Genomic DNA, 17,221 nt, shown 5'->3' on the forward strand with positions numbered 1-17,221 from the left:
TTTATTTCTCTAGTAGAAAGCGAATAACCCTGTGCTCTGAGCCTTAAGGTAAAGCATACACTTTCTTGTACACTTTTTAATGTGCAAGTCATGCCTATTTTGAAAAATAACTCAGGAAAATTATTGTCATTATTTCAGAAAAAAAACCTCTGGAAAACAGAGTTTGTCTCAATATCCTGTGCATTAGGTAAGGAGTTCTAAGTATGTGAAAGGTGCCATCTTCCTTTCTTCTGAGGTGAGGGCACCTGTTTTTTTATCTTTTTTAACCACATTGTGAGCTGTGGTAAGGGCAGTGACATTTCCCAGCACTTGCTTGCTCATGACCTCCTTTAGTATTCTCCCTTGGCTCTGTCTAATGAGATTTGCTCACTTTTTCCGTGTATTTTTCTCTCCTGTTCCTGTAATACAGCCATGGGAGGAGTATTGAGATTTTATGTGGCAGTGTTTGGAAAATTGCATGGACTTTTTGCATCTCAGGAACAGTGGCTGGAGCATTGTGTTTGACTTTGGTACAGTTTTGGCTTTGATGTGTTACTGTCTGGTACTGATGGCTGCAGGGATGGGCAAAGACCAAGGAAGAAAGAGATGGGAGGGGCAGAGGCAGTGATGGAAAGATGACTTGACTCCACTTGTAGTAGGATCTTTGGAAAGAGTAAGGCATTTAAAAGCCTGTGAGGCTGTGTAGTGAATACTTTAGGTGCTGTAGACTGTTAATGTAAATAAAAAAGTGTCTGCTGGATACCTATTGGTTTCTTTTTAAACTATTAAACTATTCCTATTGAGACCTCTCTCAAGATCTTTCTTATCTTACTCACAGGCAGAGCTTTGAAGATTCTAAATGTCATTCAAATCCTGGATTGCATTTTATTTTCTCGACTGGGCAGTCTTCATCCTTATGTGGATGAATTTGATGCAGAGCTTCGACTCTGAACTCAAAGGCTGTTATTGCTGTGTTTAGTAGAATCATTCCTTATTGCAGTTGGACTCAGTGCTTTCAGTTGGGCAGGAACCCTGCTTTCTTGGCAGAATGCAAACATATAATGAGATACTCAGGGTCAGACTCTTAAAATTGTTTAAAACTGAATCACTTTTCAAAATCTGACCTGTAGTCCCTGCCCTGCAGCAAGGGAAAGAGCAAAAATGAGAAAGTGTTCTGGGGGATGGAGCATATGAGAGACCACAAGGAACATCAGCCTTACACAGGATCTGAAAGGAGGTTGGTGGCATGATTCCTGTGCCTTGCTGAAAGGGGCAGTGCTGTAGCTGCACATGGAAAGAACAGGGATACAGTTCACCAGTGGTGCTGCTGAGACAAAGTATTGTGAACTGTGACATTAGTCTGTATTGGAAACTTGTTACCCAAAACAAACTAATGAACCAGGACACCAGCCTGGCTGTTAGCAGCTGGCACTACAGCAAGATGCTGGGATGGAGCTTTGGGAGCAGAGGGTTGATGATGCCAGGAGAATATCCACTGTGGTGAGGGCAGGACGGGGAGCACAGTGATGCTTGTGGAAGAAGTGGTGAATTAAAATTGATATTGGTGTAGGTAAGTTATTGAAGGGGAAGTATCGTTCACAGCAAGGCTGGCTCACGGGGAGGTAGGAGGCATTTGAGCAGATGGGAGGATAGTGGCATTTCCACAGCTAAGCCATACAGGCCTCTTCAAAATCCCACCCCACTGTGAAAAGACACTGTTTTGAAAGATGCAGTGAGTTGTTCTTGAGCAGCACCAGCACTCACACAGTGCCTTTGATGCTAGAGGCAGAGAAACAGTATTCGGGAAGGAGGTGGGTGTTTGTGTTGGGTGCACGAAGAGAGGGGACAGGATAAAGGGAGCATTTGTGGGAAGGGGGATGTGAACATGGATCAACTGGCCAGCGAGATTTTCTTAGTGGCAGTTTGTTGCGTGCCTCTGGAGCAGGTTGTGGGGCAGATAAATAGTGTCTTTAATTCAGGCACTTCTTGCAGGATGAGTGCCTGCTGCTGCTCACTCCCAGGAGAGAAGTGTCAGTACAACGTGAGTGGATCTGATTCTGTGCACAACATTTCTGCAGTCATTCTTTTATGTAACAATGTGACTTTTATTTTTGGGAAATGAGAGATCAACGGGTGTTGAATCCCCCACACTTGTAGCAGAGCTGGTACTAATCTTCCTTGGAAACTGGATTCATTTCAGCAAGGGCATCGCTGAATCTTGTGGGTTAGTCGTGGGGTGAATAGGAGAGATAAAAATAAACCTCCATCTCAGAGCTGGGCAAAAAATCTTCTTGGAGCTGATTAATTGAGTCCTGGGCTTTTTTCCCCAGCCCCCCTTCTCCACAGTCCCGCAGGATGCCAGAGCGCTTTTCCAGCGGAGTTCTGTTCGCTGTGCTGCACTGCCTGCTCTCGTAATGCCAAAGGAGTGCGTTTTGTCTTTAGTCAGATTGGCTCTATCAGTTCGTATTTCCTTCTGAATGGATAATAAAGTGGAAAATCATTTTGAGGCGAGGAGTGAAGCGGGGAGGCTGCGTGTGTGAGGAGCTAGGCAGTAGGCAGCTGACGAGGAGGAGTAAAGTAGCTGCACAGCTTTCTCTCTGCCTCTGAAGTACAATATTTTCTGTTGAGTCACATCTGAAGACAAGGTTGAAGTTTTAACTGTACTTGGTACAGCTTGAGAAAGGGAAAAGATGCACTGTGGTGGGGAGCTAAAGAATTTCTATTGAGGGATGCTGCTGGAAGCCAAAAGGATTTCTGCATTTTTAGCTTTTGCAATCATTAGCTTCTGCTGGTTTTTGCTTTTTGGATTTTTATTAGCTGTTTGCATTTTTTATTCCCTTCAACATGCCTTCAACTTTACATGATTTTTCATGCTAGTGCTGCTGTGGAACGGGAAACTCTTGGTGCCTTTAACGTTGCTTTCCCTGATACCTCAGATGGGACACCAACAATATGTTGATAATCTCCGTAGTGAATGTTCACTATCCGGTGAACCTTTAACAACATTAGGAATTCTTCAGGACTTGTATTTTCTATGAGAACAAGCTGTTGTATTCTGTAGTTTTCTATTAATTCTATATATTTCCTTTACATTTTAACCTTTTGTTTTGAAGCAGAAAGGTAAGTGAAAGATTGGAACAAATGAAGTGCCTGGGTATAAACTGCAAGTAGGCAGCAACCTAGGAGAATTGCTCTTTATTTTTAGAATGGGCTCTCTGCATGCGTGTGTGTGTTTACTTTAGCAATACAATAGCTCCATTGGAAGCTGACTGGATTTTAAAATGTGCGTTGTAAAAACAATTTGCACTTAGTATGTTCATTTGTATGCTCTGTTTCTTAGTTTTTGTTTTCACCCATTAGACACTAATTGTAGATTTCTTATGACTGGTATAATTGAGGTTGTGTCTGTTTACTTCTCATACTTCTCTGTTATGAGGGTTTGTATCTCAGCTGGAATTTGACATCAAAATCACTATGGGAAGAAGAGTTAAAGAGAAAGGAGCTTGGGGATAATTTAAATTTGATCATTTGAGAAGCAAATAACTTGAAGTAATTAAATTACTGGTTTGATTCTTCCTTAAATGTCATTTAAGGAAGGGGTTTTTTTTTTTTAACAGTGTATTTGTCATTGGCCTGATTTGTGCTGAGAAGCTTGTGAGTTGATGAGATGGAATGACTGGCATGCAGGAGCGATGAGGATGCTGTACAAGCTCGTGAATCAGAGCAGATGGTGTGACTGTTTTCAGATACCTTTTCAGTTTTCATTCCATTTATATAGGCAGGTTTCTTTTGCTAATGGACAGACCTTTCGGGGATAAACCTAAAGACTTAATACAGAATGCTAAGGTCCTCAGTTCCTGACATGAAAAGGAGAGAGCTTATAGAAGTCAAGCTGCAGTTTTAGCCCAGGAGGATTTTAGTTGCCACGTGCTATGTTTTAATATCATGAGCTGTAAAACCCTTATTATTCCATTTGCTGCATATGGTACCTTCACCCAGCCTGGCTCGACACTGCCAAGGGTCTGTCCTAAGGGAGTGCAGAACAGGTCAGAATCAGTGAGTAAGATTGTGTAGAGCTAGTCTGTACCAGGGCTGTGCTCTCTGGGCCCTGACAACAGAAGTTGGGTCTCCTAATTTATCACCCTGTACTGGTGAGTGCTGCCTGTCCCTCCCCTGCCTGAATGTCCCTGTGAGCTGAGGCATTGTCACCTAGAAAACCAGCTCCAAACATCCTCAGTGAATCATCAAAGTTTTGAGAAAATCCATACTAATGAGTGGTTTATGGTGGTTCTTGTCAGAAATGCAGGACTTGGAGAGTTCACACTATTGGTCCGGCAGTAGTTCAGCACAGGGCTGTAACTTGGTTTGCAAGTAGAGGAGAGTCACGTTGCGTTCTGTTTCTGTTAGTCTGGGCAGAGCTCTTAGCATCATTCAGCATTTTCATAACAGTGCATGCAAACCTTATTTAAGCCAGAGGTACTGTGTTTGTACTGCCAGTGTTTGTTTTCTTTCTGGTTAGAGGTAGCTGAATAATCAGAAACCTTTCCCCAAAGTCAGGCAGACATTTCTAGAGTTTTCATCCCATGGCCAGCCAACTTGTCAGCATGCCATGATAATTTTGTTTCAGTTCTTGGTGCTATTTCCTTTAAACAAGAAGTTGCTCCTTGATCCTGGCCCATGGGCTTAGTATAGTGCTTTGTTCTTAGGATGCTGATTTGGGATAAGTATGTTTTAAGGAGCAATTAATGCTTTAGGTTGTCATGGGCAAGCCACCTACTAATTAATTTAGCTGTGTACAAAACCCCCATGCTTTGGAAATACTCAGTTCAGGGTACTGCTGAAGCTAATTATTTCCTTATTTGCTCTTAAACTCCTGATAGGTGCTGCTCAGGTTTTGTATTTGCTGGAAAGGAGTGAAGTAACTTTTACATAAGATAGACAGAAGCAGCTGTGATGTCTATTTTCAGTAGTCATCCCTTTTGCCTTTTCCTCAGCAAAGGGTTGTCTCAGAACTAGGTAGGTGCCTCAGAATCAGCTTGCTGCTCACCGGCATGAGCCTTTGCAGTGCCATGGGCAGCTTGCAGCCTGTGCCTCCCTCTGTGCTTGGGGCAACCCCTATTTCTGTCTCTGGATGCCACCTTTTTCTAGCTGCCAGGTGGTGACAGACCTCATTGGTTACTGCAGGCGATGCATGGCTGTGCCAGGCACTGCTGCCTCCAGCCTGCATGAAAAGCTGGGATAGAAGGATGCAGAGGGAATGAGCACGTTGAGGCACTGAAGAGTGGAAGGGCTGCCTGGTGCTAAAGTGCCCTCCAAGGGTTCCCAAGGCAGCTGGATTTAAAACCTGGGCGTCTCAGTCCCTTTCCATCTGTGCTCACAGAAGGGATGCTGTCTGGATGACAGACATTAGTCCCCATTTTACAGAAAGCTGAGACACACTTAACTTCTGGGGTTTTTTCCTTGGTCACCTGGCCTCGTGTAAAAGGTGAGAAATGACTGTGATGTGGGAGGTGCAGAACTGTGTTATATGCAGTGTTCCCTGGATCAGTTTTCCACCCTGAGGATGACTGATTGACCTCACCTGACCTTTTGGCACTTCTATCGAATTGCTCTGGAAAGTGTTTAAGTGTGGATTTTTTCTGAAATGTGTCAGGTATGAAGGCTGGCTGTCATTGATGCCTACATTGAAGTGTTTTGTCATCATTTTTGCTTAGCTGTATTGTAACAAATGTAGCTACAAATACAACCTGGAAAATATATTTGGAAGTGTTTAAAATCTTAAAGTTCTACAGATAGGGCTGGGATGTGGTTTTGCAGCTAGTGCAGTAATTCTCAAACAGGAAGCATTGAGGCTTGGCAGCAGAAGGGCTGTGAATGGGTTACCAAGGGACTGAGTTCTTCTCCTCACATTGTTTTATGTAAAATTATTGTCATCCTTTTGTAACTACTGTATTTTCAATGGCATGAAAGTATTTCCTATTCAATTCACTGTGGAGTTCCTCTGTTTTGCACTTTACTTTCAGCCTAAGTGTCCTGAGATGAGGTGTTTCTCAACAGTATATTTTGTTCTCCCGCTCTGCTGCTCTTTGCTCAGGATTGCTCAGTTCGGTAGCTTGTTCTAATCACCTGTGCTAGGACTCAAAAGTTAGAATTTTTGTTAATTATCAGAAGAAGGTTTGAAGAAAGATACATTCTCAGCAGCAAAGCAATAATGCCATGTTCAGGTATGATCCAACCCAAAATTAAATCTAATGATATTAATTAGAAAATCGCAGGCTCATCTCCAGAAGTCAAACAGCAAAACTGATGATAACTCTTCATATGTCTGTCAAGCCTTGTTAGGATTCTTTCAGCAATTATTGTGTTTAAAAATGCTGTAATATGCTCAGGAAGAGTCAATGTTTCAGCATGCCGAGTGCTGGGGCGATGTTGCTATGGCAGCCTTAGCTGTGATTTCTTTCTCTCTTAAATGCCAAAATCTTTTTCCCCACAATGTCCTGCATTTTAGTTGTTGGTATCCTTCATGTTTAAATCACTCTTTATAAAGTAGTAAAACCATTTATCAGGCATTTTATTTATTATTGCTTTTCCTAGTGTAGTTTCTAGTACAGGTAATGCAATACCACTTTGTGTGAACGATACTGCAAATATAATCTAATCAAAAATATTTCACTCAGTAGCATGAGTCAATAGCCAGAGAAGCTGCGGTGAAGTGTGTTTGTTATCATAGTTAATTGTTTTTATATCTCTGTGCTGGTTTCCTTGAACATCTCATCTACCCTGAGGTACCAGCTCCTTCTAACATGATGTTGTGGGCTAAAGGTGTATCAGTATTAACCTTAGTGTGATGAAAACCAGATAGCCATTAACAAGGGGTGTCAGATACCAGAATGAGCTGCCTGTGAGAGTGGTGGAATCACTATCCCTGGAGATACTTTAAAGACATATGGTTGTGGCATTCAGGTATGTGGTTTATTGGTGGCCCTGGCAATGTTGGGTAAATTATTGGATTTGATCTTAAAGATCTTTTCCAACCTAAACAATTCTGTGGTTCTGTAAGACACATATACCTCATTTTAGGCAGAGTTTTTGTGTTCTCACCCTCTTGCCTTCCACCAGACTGCAGCCAGCCCACTGCAGTGTGGGGCAGTGCTGAAAGCACACAATGGTGCCTTTGTTTTGAACCATGCTGGTCCAGTGTCTCACAGAACTGAAGATGCTGATCAGAGGGGGTTGCAGTCACCATCTCTCATCCTGGTGAAAGCCTGGGTCTCTGTTTTATGCTGTAAGCATAAAACGTGACTGATCCCCAGCTGATGGGCAGAGATAATGTAATTGCATTTTATTTCTTCATGGGAATTCTCATGTTCTTTTTTTCTCATTCATGGATGCTGGCATGACATGCTTTTACCCCTGTTGTCATGGCAAATCTGTATGTCAGGAGAAAAAGTATCTGTTGTTCATGTATTATAAGGCTATTTCAGAAGTGTGTCCAGTGACAGGGTAATGAGATGTGCAGTGTTTGTGCTAGCTTGCCTGTTTCCGCTCTCTAAAATCCTAATATGTCATCTTTCTCTTCATGAGAATAGCAAAATAACACAAACATCCCTAAGTAAAGTAGCAATGTATTCCTCATGTTGAGCTTGAGTCTGGCTCTGTTTCGGAAAGTTGGGGAACGTAGCCTGTGCATGCTGCTCTCCTGCACATCCAGAGACAGCTGCACTGAACTGAGCATAGAGTTCTCCTGGAAGAAAATGCCTGCTAACAAGGCAGTCAGAACAAACCTTGTGTAGTCAGTGAAAGCTTGCAGCATCTGGCAGGACACCAGGATCCAAATATTATTTCCTGAAAGACTTGATTTCTTGACTTGTTATGTGTTAATATAACTCCTGGAGTGATCCTGGAAGGGAAGAAGAGTTCAGCAGGGATTTGCATCTAGATTTGATTTTGGGTTTTTTTCCTGGGTGAACCTGCATTAACTTTTATTGTCACTTCACATGTCTGAGATACAAAAAAGGCATGGCTCTAACACAGACTACACAAGAGAAATAAGGGATCTTTCTAGGAGACAAGTTGCAGAGCACCTAGTCTGGAGTGTGAAAGGAGACAGGAGCACACACAGTGCCCTGGGTGGAGAGGAGCAGGAAAGGACATGTCAGGAGGCGCAGAGACGTTTTAGGACCAGCCCATAGAATGAGTGAATGCTCAGAGCTTCAGGTCTGAGCATGGACTTGGGATGGGGAATGGAGGGAGGAAGCCTGCAGGAGAGGGACAAAGAGGGTGATTCGCTTGCTTACTTGATTCTTGGCATTCCACTTAGTGGACAGTGATTTGATCTTTGGTGGTAAACAGTGATTTCCATTCGTTTCCACCCACTGTAGAGAGAGGTAGAAAGGCTTCCCTCTGTACCAGAGCTGCTGTCCATGTGTTCTGCTCTGACCTTGTTCCCAGCTTTAGAGGAAACAGTTTCTGTCCTCCTTGGGGAAAGATGGAAAGGTACTGCTGGTATTTAATGGAATCAAAGATGTGCTTTTGAAAATCTCCAATGACGTAGATATTCTTGTATGTGTGTAGGTATATATATATATATGTATATATATGTGTGTGTGTATATATATATATATGCACACACATATATACATACATATATTTACATACATAAACTCACACATACATATATACATATACATATGCCACAAATACTGTATATATATAAAAATGACAGTATTGTACTGTTTGCACTGAGCTGCCAGCTTTGGAACTTGCTGCAATCTTGCAAGTAAGTGTTCAGCAGGAAAAAGTGATTTCTGTGAAAAACTGCTGCTCTTGAGTGTTGTAGCAAGGGAAGTGAGATTGAGCTCTGTCTTGAATTGGTTTTGGTTCTTTTTTTAACTAAAGTGAATATTATGCCCCTCTGGTGCCTTGAAAGCTGCGCAGAGAAGGAACCATGATGAAGACTGAGCTTTCTGAAGGAAACCTTGCACAAGCATATGTAGGCTTTTCTCCTAGCACTTGGAGTTAAATACTGCGGACAAGATTGGAAATGAGCATTTCTGTGTGCTACCCTCAAGCAACATGTGTAGGGTGCCACAACTATGGAGCTCTTTTTCTTGGCTGCCACTGAATTAAATTGCTTACTCTCCAAGGGTTCACTTCTTGTGACTGGTACAGAAGTATTTTTTGATGTTAAAGATCAGTTGCCCACTCAAGTGAAAGTGGCTAAACTGTGTATGTGGTAGAAGAAAGGAGTTTGAGAAAATACTCCTTATGTCAGCCCTGTTTTATGAGGAAACAGAGAAAAAAAAAAAAACCCAAACAAAAAATCCCAAGTGATTTTTCTGGACCAATGGCCTGAAAATCCTAGAAAATTAAAACTTACTTTCTTTAAAGAAGCTGGCAATCAATCTCACAGAGAATTTGCTTAGCCTGCAAAAGGGATGGTATTGCCTTTGGTATGGAAGTTCAACTGAGATGCTTGATTATGGGACTTAAATCTGAAACACAGATGCAACCTCTTTTATAGCATATTAATTAAGCTCTTATTATAGACATCGGTATTTGTAATGCTGCTTCCTCCAGTCCAAAAAACACTCTCTCCTTTCCTGCCTCCAAAGTGAAAACAATAAAAATGAAAGACAGTTACCATAGGTCTTAAATAAAACAAGAATATGAGAAAGATTATGTGCTTCAGGCAACAAGTCCAAACTGAGTCATCAAATCATCACTCGTTTTCTCCGGTCACCTTGCCTCCAGGAGGATCCTGTGTGGGTCTCTTTTGTGCCCAGCTCTCTGGAGGAAAAAACTGATTGTATGTTGCTTAGTAAGTAAGCCAGCAAAAGCACATGGAGGTTTAAAGTAGTTAACATTATAGGGGTTTTTTGTTTTTATTTTGCTCATTACTGAGGGGATTTAAATTTGGGAAAATTATCAACTGCAAAATCTTCAGAACTGGAGCAGAAATGACAGGCAGAAACTTCATCCTGTCAGCTCAGCCTGTTTGTGCGTATGCTGAGTGTGACATATTTAGCTGCAGGTTAGCTTGGTAACTTGCAAGCTTTGAGGATTTTTTAGTTTGGTTTGTTTTTTGGATTTTTTTTTTTTTTTACTGCTTCTTTGCAAAATATTAAGGTGAAAATACTAAAATAGCTGAAAGGTTTTACTCCTAAAGTCTGCCATCCATTCTTCTTGCCATTACGTCACTTTGTGCAATTCCTGTGGGCTAGCTGGTACTGCACCAAATTAAATTTGCCTTGGTTTGAAGAAAGAAAGGATGAAGATTGTGAACTTGAAAGGAGGGGAAATGTGAAAGGATAGAATTTTTAATGTCAGAATTCTGTATTTGGGGGATAATTAAATCAAACTGTGCACAATTGCCAGGAGCTCAAGCTTGAGAGTATTTTGCAAACCTGGTAGAAAAACGACCACAGAATTGCTTTTTCAATTTGACCTTTTTTTTCACTCTCTTGAATAGAAGAGGGAGTGAAGAATACTTATACCAACAAAAACCTGTTCGGGGAGGTAGCCAAAACCAAGACAATGTCTGTACACTTTAAATAGCATATCCTCTTTCTGTCTGATATTATGCGTATGCTGATTTTAGGTTTTTGGGTTTTTTTTTTTTTATTCTTCTGCTAAAGTTACCTCGGATATTTCTATCTGAACCAAACTGTAATTTTTTTTTTCCCTCTTTTGGTAGCTGCCTCATGACAGAATAAAAACGGGATGCAAGTTGTGCATTGGGAAGTTATTGATGTGTGCTTGAGCAGCTTATAGCACTATGAGAAACACAGGTGCAGCTGATGATGTTTGCTAGAAGTAGATTGAAAAAGCAAGAAAATGAAATTTCACTTCTGCACAGAAAACCTGTTGTAAAACTACAGGGCAGGAAGCAATTCCGGAAGCAAAAACTCCATTTGTTTCTGCGGGACAAAATGAAGAGGCTTCTCCAAGGCCAGGTAGATGATAATTCAAACCACGCACATCGCTGCCAGCTCTCCCCAGTGGAGATTGAATCAGACATGTTTGTTTGTGGAATCAAGAGGAGCTCTCCAAGCACTGAATTTTCCATGGCTGGAGGGGACTTTCATCAGGTTGGAGGACATGATTCCCAGGGAGTGAGTGAAGTGTGTGTTGGTGAGGTGGAACTGAACTGGGGTGGCTACGTAAAAATACCGTGTTCAGTTCAGCAGAATAAAAAGGACTTGCAGAGGAGTTCTGATGGTATCACGCAGACCTCTTCTGAACTAAAGGGCAGAGCGTCTGAGGGGCAGGACCTTTCTTCCCTGAGCATTACCATGAGCTGGAGGGATGCAGCTGAAAGGCAAGGGTGCTTTCCTCAGGAAAAGACCATTGCATGCAAGAGTCGAAGAAGGCAATCAAGAGACCGCTCAGCTGATGTGGTTGATTACATTGTTAAAGAGCTACAGGGAATAAGTCGAATCCAGACAGAGATTGCAGAGCTCCGTCAGCACCTCACCTTGATAAAAGGCTCTGTGGATGAAGTCTCCAGCTGTGTGGACACAGTCTTGAGCGAGATAGAAGGCCTGCAAGGTGGTCCCGGTGGCAAAACCCAGGGTATGCATGCTCGAGAACCAAGAAGGGAGGTACAAAAGGAAGAACCAGTGTTATATTTTTATGGCATCCCAGAGGAAGATGGCGAAAATACAGTAGAGCTTATCTGCAGCTTTTTGTCTGAATATCACTGTTTCAATGGTATCCAGTGCAGTAAGTATATAAAAGATGCTTATAGGTCAGATATCGGTACAGGCAAGTCATTAATGCCAAGACCAGCAGTTGTAAAACTTGTGAGTTGTGAACAGAGAGACTTTATCTTACAGAAATCTATCCTTCTGCAGAGCTCAGGGGTCCGGGTTGCTACCAGTGAGGAGCAAAAGCAGCAGAATGGCCAAAGGGGCCAGAAAACAGATTCAGTCTCTTCACAGTCTGGCTTCAAGAAAAATAATCAGAACTCGGTGAATCCTGATGGAGCTCAGAGAACTGATGCAATTGGGCACCTTCAGACGGACTCATGCCAGGTTAAGTATAAAAGCATGACTAGGAAAGCACAGTGTGCAGGGGAGAGGCTTGATTCTGTGCAGAAGTCAGCCTTGACCAAGGAAGACACCTTGATACCTGAAACTGGAAAGGAAGCACAAACAGTAAGCTGCAGTGAGCAGCCTTCAGATGATAGGGACATTTGCCAGGCCCTTGCTGAACTTCCACAGGTGACCAATTCACCTAAATCAGGTGATGGAAATCACTGCTGCTCATCTGACTCTTCGGGCCATGCAAGCCAGATGTGTGCTTCAAGTAACGGTAGTGAACAGAGGCTTGACATTAAAAGCATCACTGAGAATTCTTCGTCTCTTCTAGAAAAAGATGAGGGGATAACCACAGAAGAAATTGAAACAGACTATGATAACTCTTGCAAATTCACCAGTGCAGAGAAAGGTGATGTTCAAAGAGAAGATGTTTCTAGTGGGGTGACAACCATTAGCTATGATCATACCACAGATGGAATGGCTGATAGTAGTGACAGCTTGAAAGATATGATCCAAATGGACCTGAATGATCAAGATCCAACTGATCAGGTCTTTAGGGATGTCCTGGAAAATTCCCAGTATTTCCTTGACCACTCCCGGGACAACATTGATCTTGTAGACATGAAGTTTTACACTAATAAGCTTGGGAAGGCTATTCACCACTTCAGGTCTGCTTTGCAAGTGGTGTTCCATAAATTGGAGACAAGTGATTCTGAAATCCTGTTGGAAAATGATAGTGGCTTACAGATGGATGATGACAACACACTTATGCTGACCAGTTCAGGTATGGGTGGCAGCTCTGACTACTTTGCAGAAACCCCTCCTAGTCAGTCCTCTGAGAGCCAGGCAAACACAAATGTCAACAGTGAAACATCTGCTCAGATGCAATTTGCCCCTTCCAGTCTTTCCTCTATTTTGCATGAGCCTCCTGTTTCCAGTGTGATGCCATCATCTGACTGTGAAATCCCTATGGGGCAGCAGTTACCTCCTGAGGAGGCTGGGGAAGATGGGAACCGTCCACCTGAGCCAGCAAAGGAGTGTAGGCCCATGAGCCTTGACAAGGTGTGCGCAGAGACCATCTACCTGAACAAATGCATCAACAATTTCAAAAATGTGCTGAGGGAAAAGAGACAAATGCGTAGGAGACTCTTAAAAGAATTAGCACAGGAGGGAAACTGGATTTCTGCTGAGGAGACAAATTCAGGTAAAATGAAAAAAAAAAAATGTTTTTAAGGAGATGTCAAAATCTGGTATTTGTGCAGCCAGCGGCCAACATTCTGTGGGTGAACTGTGAACATTCTGTGAGTTTATTAAAAGTTGTGAGCAAATAGTTACAAGGACAAGTACATGCACTGTAAAACAGTACTGACAAAACCCCCTGAAATTTACTGTGTAACACACTAAAATGCAAGCTTCACTTTTTTTTTTTTTTTTTTTTTTCTTCGAGAGAGGGAGATTTGCAGTGCTTCTTCAAAATAGCAGGTGTTAAGGTTTTTCGTCATAATTCGTGACTTGGTTTCTTGTTAAATATAATAGCTAAGACATGTGATAACAAAGTGTGCATTTGAGCTATAAGTAGCCAGATTTGCAGTTTTGTGAGTTGAGTGGATCTAGACTTAAAGTGACTCTATCACAAAGTGGCAGTTCTCAGTGTTCAATCACTGCTAGATGTTACCCTAGTAGAGACCTTTAGTAATAGTAATAATAATAATAATAATAATAATAATTAGTTAAAAAATTTAAAAGTTGAGACTTGTATTTTGGTATTGTTTCCATAACTTGTCCATGATGGGAAATTTTTCGTTTCTGGGGAATTGCATCCCTTATTTCCAGCACAGATTTTGAAATGTGTGACCACAGCAGGTGTGAGCTGATACAGTGGTGGAGCAGTGTTGCTAAACCATTTCCTGAGGCTGTGGGAGATAGAGCTGGCTGGCATCTTTTGGTGGGACATGTTTTGACAGCCTCAGTGTGGTAAAACAGGATCTGAATTGTAGGTCCATCTTCCCCCTTCCTCTCCAGGCAGTGAGAAGGCTTTCTCAGTGTCGTCTCTGTGAGTCACTACACATTTAAGGAAACAGGATTTGTTTCAAGAGTAGAAGTTATTTTAACTACGGCTTGAAATCTTCATGTATTTGTTGTGACCTTCTTTGTATCAAATACTGTATTCACTCTTCTTGCAATCATGAAAGCTGGTCAGAATGATCACGGGGCTCCTCTCCCCACTAAAGGAATCATCTAATGCCAAGTGCTTTTCCAGTGACTCTGCTTTCATTGTGAAGAAATAGTCTGTCAACCTCTGTTTGATTTCTGTATCAGTCATCTTCTCAATTGTGCTGATGATTAAGCTGGTAATCAGCTCTCTGCTTTCTTATTTTATACAAGGTCTTTAGTATAGAGTTGGCTCAAACAGTAAGTTTTTAATGAGGGAAACGCTGGGATTAGTTAGTGGGCTTGGCACAGATTTTTTTTTTCTTTCTTTCTTTTTTTTTGGTAGTGTTTGTGCGGTGCTCAAGTCCTGGGCATATGTTCTAATTTTAGAACCTGAGGGGATAGACAGTGGTTTGGGTTAGCATGTGCCACAGTATTATCAGAAGTACTGAAATAGCCTGTTTCTGAATGTGAGAGGAGGCTGCTCATCTCAGCAGAGTTTGAGCAGCACAGGCACATTCACAAGGCAAGAAGTAGCCAAAACAATTGAGGAGGAGGAACAGAGCTGTGCTTTGTACCTTAGATCTGGCTCCAAGGTGAATTGGGATTTGTCATCCTCCCTGGTTCAGTTCTCTTGTACATTATCCAGTGATATGACAAAAAGTTGGTGGCACTTTTATGCCACTCCCATAAAGGTAGATCGGTAAAGAAGATTTGGCAGTTGAAGCTATAAAAATAAGTGTGTGATGAAGTCACAATGTAGGAAATGTGCTTTGAGAGACAGGAGTTGAAGGAGGCAAAGGTAGTCGAAAAACATGGATGAAGAAAAAGAAAAGTGAGACCTTGTGGAAAAAACCCTGGAAATGCCAGGAAGCAAAGCAGCCCAGACCCTGACAGCTAGACAGGCAAAGAGTTGGAACTAGATGATCTTTAAGGTCTCTTCCAACACAAAACGTTCTGTGATTCTGTGACTCTGAAAGAGTGTTGTTTTGGCATGTATTTTTCAAGAAAGAGAGGCTACAGTTTTATTTCCTATTTCAATCTACTCAAGTTTGAGCCAAGCTTTTATTTTCTTCTTTTGGAGAAAGCATCATACCTGGAATGCAGTGAAATGATGTTGGTTTGCTTTTTTCCCCAGCTGTAGATGAGTGTTTGTGTCTTTAAAAATGTGATTTGTTGTTAATAGCCTTTTCAATTCCCGGATAAGGTCCACATAAAACCGAGTTCTGCAGCTATTTTTTGTTCTGAACCTGAACCTCACATTTGCTCAAAAGTTCAGTTCAAGGTATTTTCTTAAATGTGTTTGGCAGCAGCCTCTAGCAAAGGAATGGAAGATAAGTTTGAAGGTGTCTGTAAATATGTGTGTTTTGGTGAATCAGAGATGATGCACTGGCATAAAGGTTTAAATTATTTATAGTTGGACACAGATGCAAATCATCGGAAGAACTTGGAACTTGGCAGATGCATATGCATAATTGTTGTGTTTAGCTGGAAGTCGAAAGAAAAAAATAAAATATCCCCTGAAAATCTGAGGAAGCTTTTAAAGTTTGAATTTGAGAAAAAAAAAAAAGTGTAAGTGAAGATGATGATAGTTTGAATTTGTTTTAAGTGAATCCCTGAAATGCTAGACATTTTATGAGATTTAAGGTGACTGCTCGAAAGTGAAATGGTGAAAGAATTCTGTGATCAGGGTTTAGCCAAGTTAGTCACCATTGATGGAGCTGTGAGTGCACATACTGTAGTGAGGCACAAGATTTTAAATCTGTGTCTGCATTACTCAGAGCTTTGCCAAATTTTACATTTGGCCTGAAACTGTCCCTAACAGCCTTAAACTGATGGGGCTCAGAAATCAAAGATTAATATGGATTTGAAGCCAAAACAGGTTATTTTGTGTTTTCTTTTTTTAAAATTATCCAAAAATTAGTCTAATGCAAGATTTATTGCTCTTTGTGTTTGTATAAAAATAAGTTTGACCTATATTTGAGAAGCTCTGGTGCCTTGAGGTCTTAAAATTTGGCAGTGCTAGCCTGTGTCAAGGAATTTTCTGTGGAAAATCAACCCCAAATGAGTGGAGTGAATATGCTTTTGAAAAATATGTAGTTTGCATATGCTCATTGGTAGCTTGCTGCTGTTGAGCTGTTGCATTGCCAGAGACTCCATCTGTCCTCAGTGTTTTCCAGCTGGGGGCTAAAAGCAGGGTTTCCCGGCTTGACGTGTCTGAGAGCCACAGCAGACCTGAGAGGGGACAGGAGTTCAGGTCTCCCACATCTTCCATGCTTCAAGACTCCACCAGAGAGGCCAGAAAGGAACAGAGTTCAAATGCAAAGGAATAAAAACCCGTTAATGAGGGTTGCCTGGATGTGCCTGAGACACTCTGAAACCACCACAGGGACCAAGTCAGGAGGGATTTGCCTTGGGTTGGAAAAGCTTGGGGTGACTGTGTAAAAAGAAGGCCAAAACCAAAGATTGATGTGGAACTGTGTCTGTCTAGGTGAGAAGGTTTTGCTTAATTGAATAGGACAGGAAGAAGATACAGAAAATTACTTCAGAAGGGAACTGTCAGAAGGGCCCATGCCCAACGAAACATGTTCCCGTCTGAGTCTGGGAGGGGCCCCAGGTTTCCTCAGTTTCTCCAGGTCAACTGGTCTATGCAGAGCAGACTGCCAGAACATAACACTTGTGCCACACTGGTTGCAGCATCCTGTTGATTGTAATTTCTCCTCCATTAGTTCCAAAGGAGAAGCCTGCAGGGTGGTCCAGAGGCTTTCTTCCCTAATGAGCATCTGTGCAGGAATGTCTTAAGGTGGAAAATAGGATTTTTATTTTAGCTACAATCCAGCACTTCGTTTGCTAAAGTAATTTGACTTCTCCTTAGCAATTAAGTTAAAATAGCTTCTCTATTTTCCTGTCTTAGTGATTGCATGTCGGTAATTACACCCGTATAGACAGTAACTTCAAAAACTATTTTTGCTTTTAAACCAATTTGAGTGTCTCCTGTTGCCATGAAGATGTTCCTTCCCCTCCATCTTTCATACACAAATGAGTAATAG

General features: G+C 41.8%; 2 protein-coding genes across 4 annotated transcripts in view; both read left to right on the plus strand.

The window, feature by feature from the left end:
* UNC13B (unc-13 homolog B) overlaps positions 1-17,221 on the plus strand; it is a 215,302-nt gene that overhangs the window by 106,163 nt on the left and 91,918 nt on the right. The window contains exon 1 of one of the 3 annotated variants that reach the window (XM_066180970.1): positions 12,976-13,224. The exons of the other annotated variants lie outside the window; for them this stretch is intronic. Coding sequence (XP_066037067.1) covers positions 12,990-13,224 — 235 coding nt within the window. The 5' untranslated portion in view covers positions 12,976-12,989. Of the gene's footprint in view, positions 1-12,975; positions 13,225-17,221 lie in introns of those variants that run through there. 3 annotated transcript variants of the gene reach the window in all.
* LOC136288730 (protein unc-13 homolog C-like) lies at positions 10,859-12,976 on the plus strand. The gene is made up of 2 exons (XM_066182239.1): positions 10,859-12,866; positions 12,959-12,976. Exons 1-2 carry the CDS (start codon positions 10,911-10,913, stop codon positions 12,974-12,976), a joined length of 1,974 nt encoding a protein of 657 aa, XP_066038336.1. The 5' UTR covers positions 10,859-10,910.

This window comes from Chamaea fasciata, unplaced genomic scaffold, assembly GCF_029207755.1.
Source record: "Chamaea fasciata isolate MVZ Bird 193981 ecotype frontalis unplaced genomic scaffold, bChaFas1.0.hap1 SCAF_4, whole genome shotgun sequence".
Lineage (NCBI taxonomy): Eukaryota > Metazoa > Chordata > Aves > Passeriformes > Sylviidae > Chamaea > Chamaea fasciata.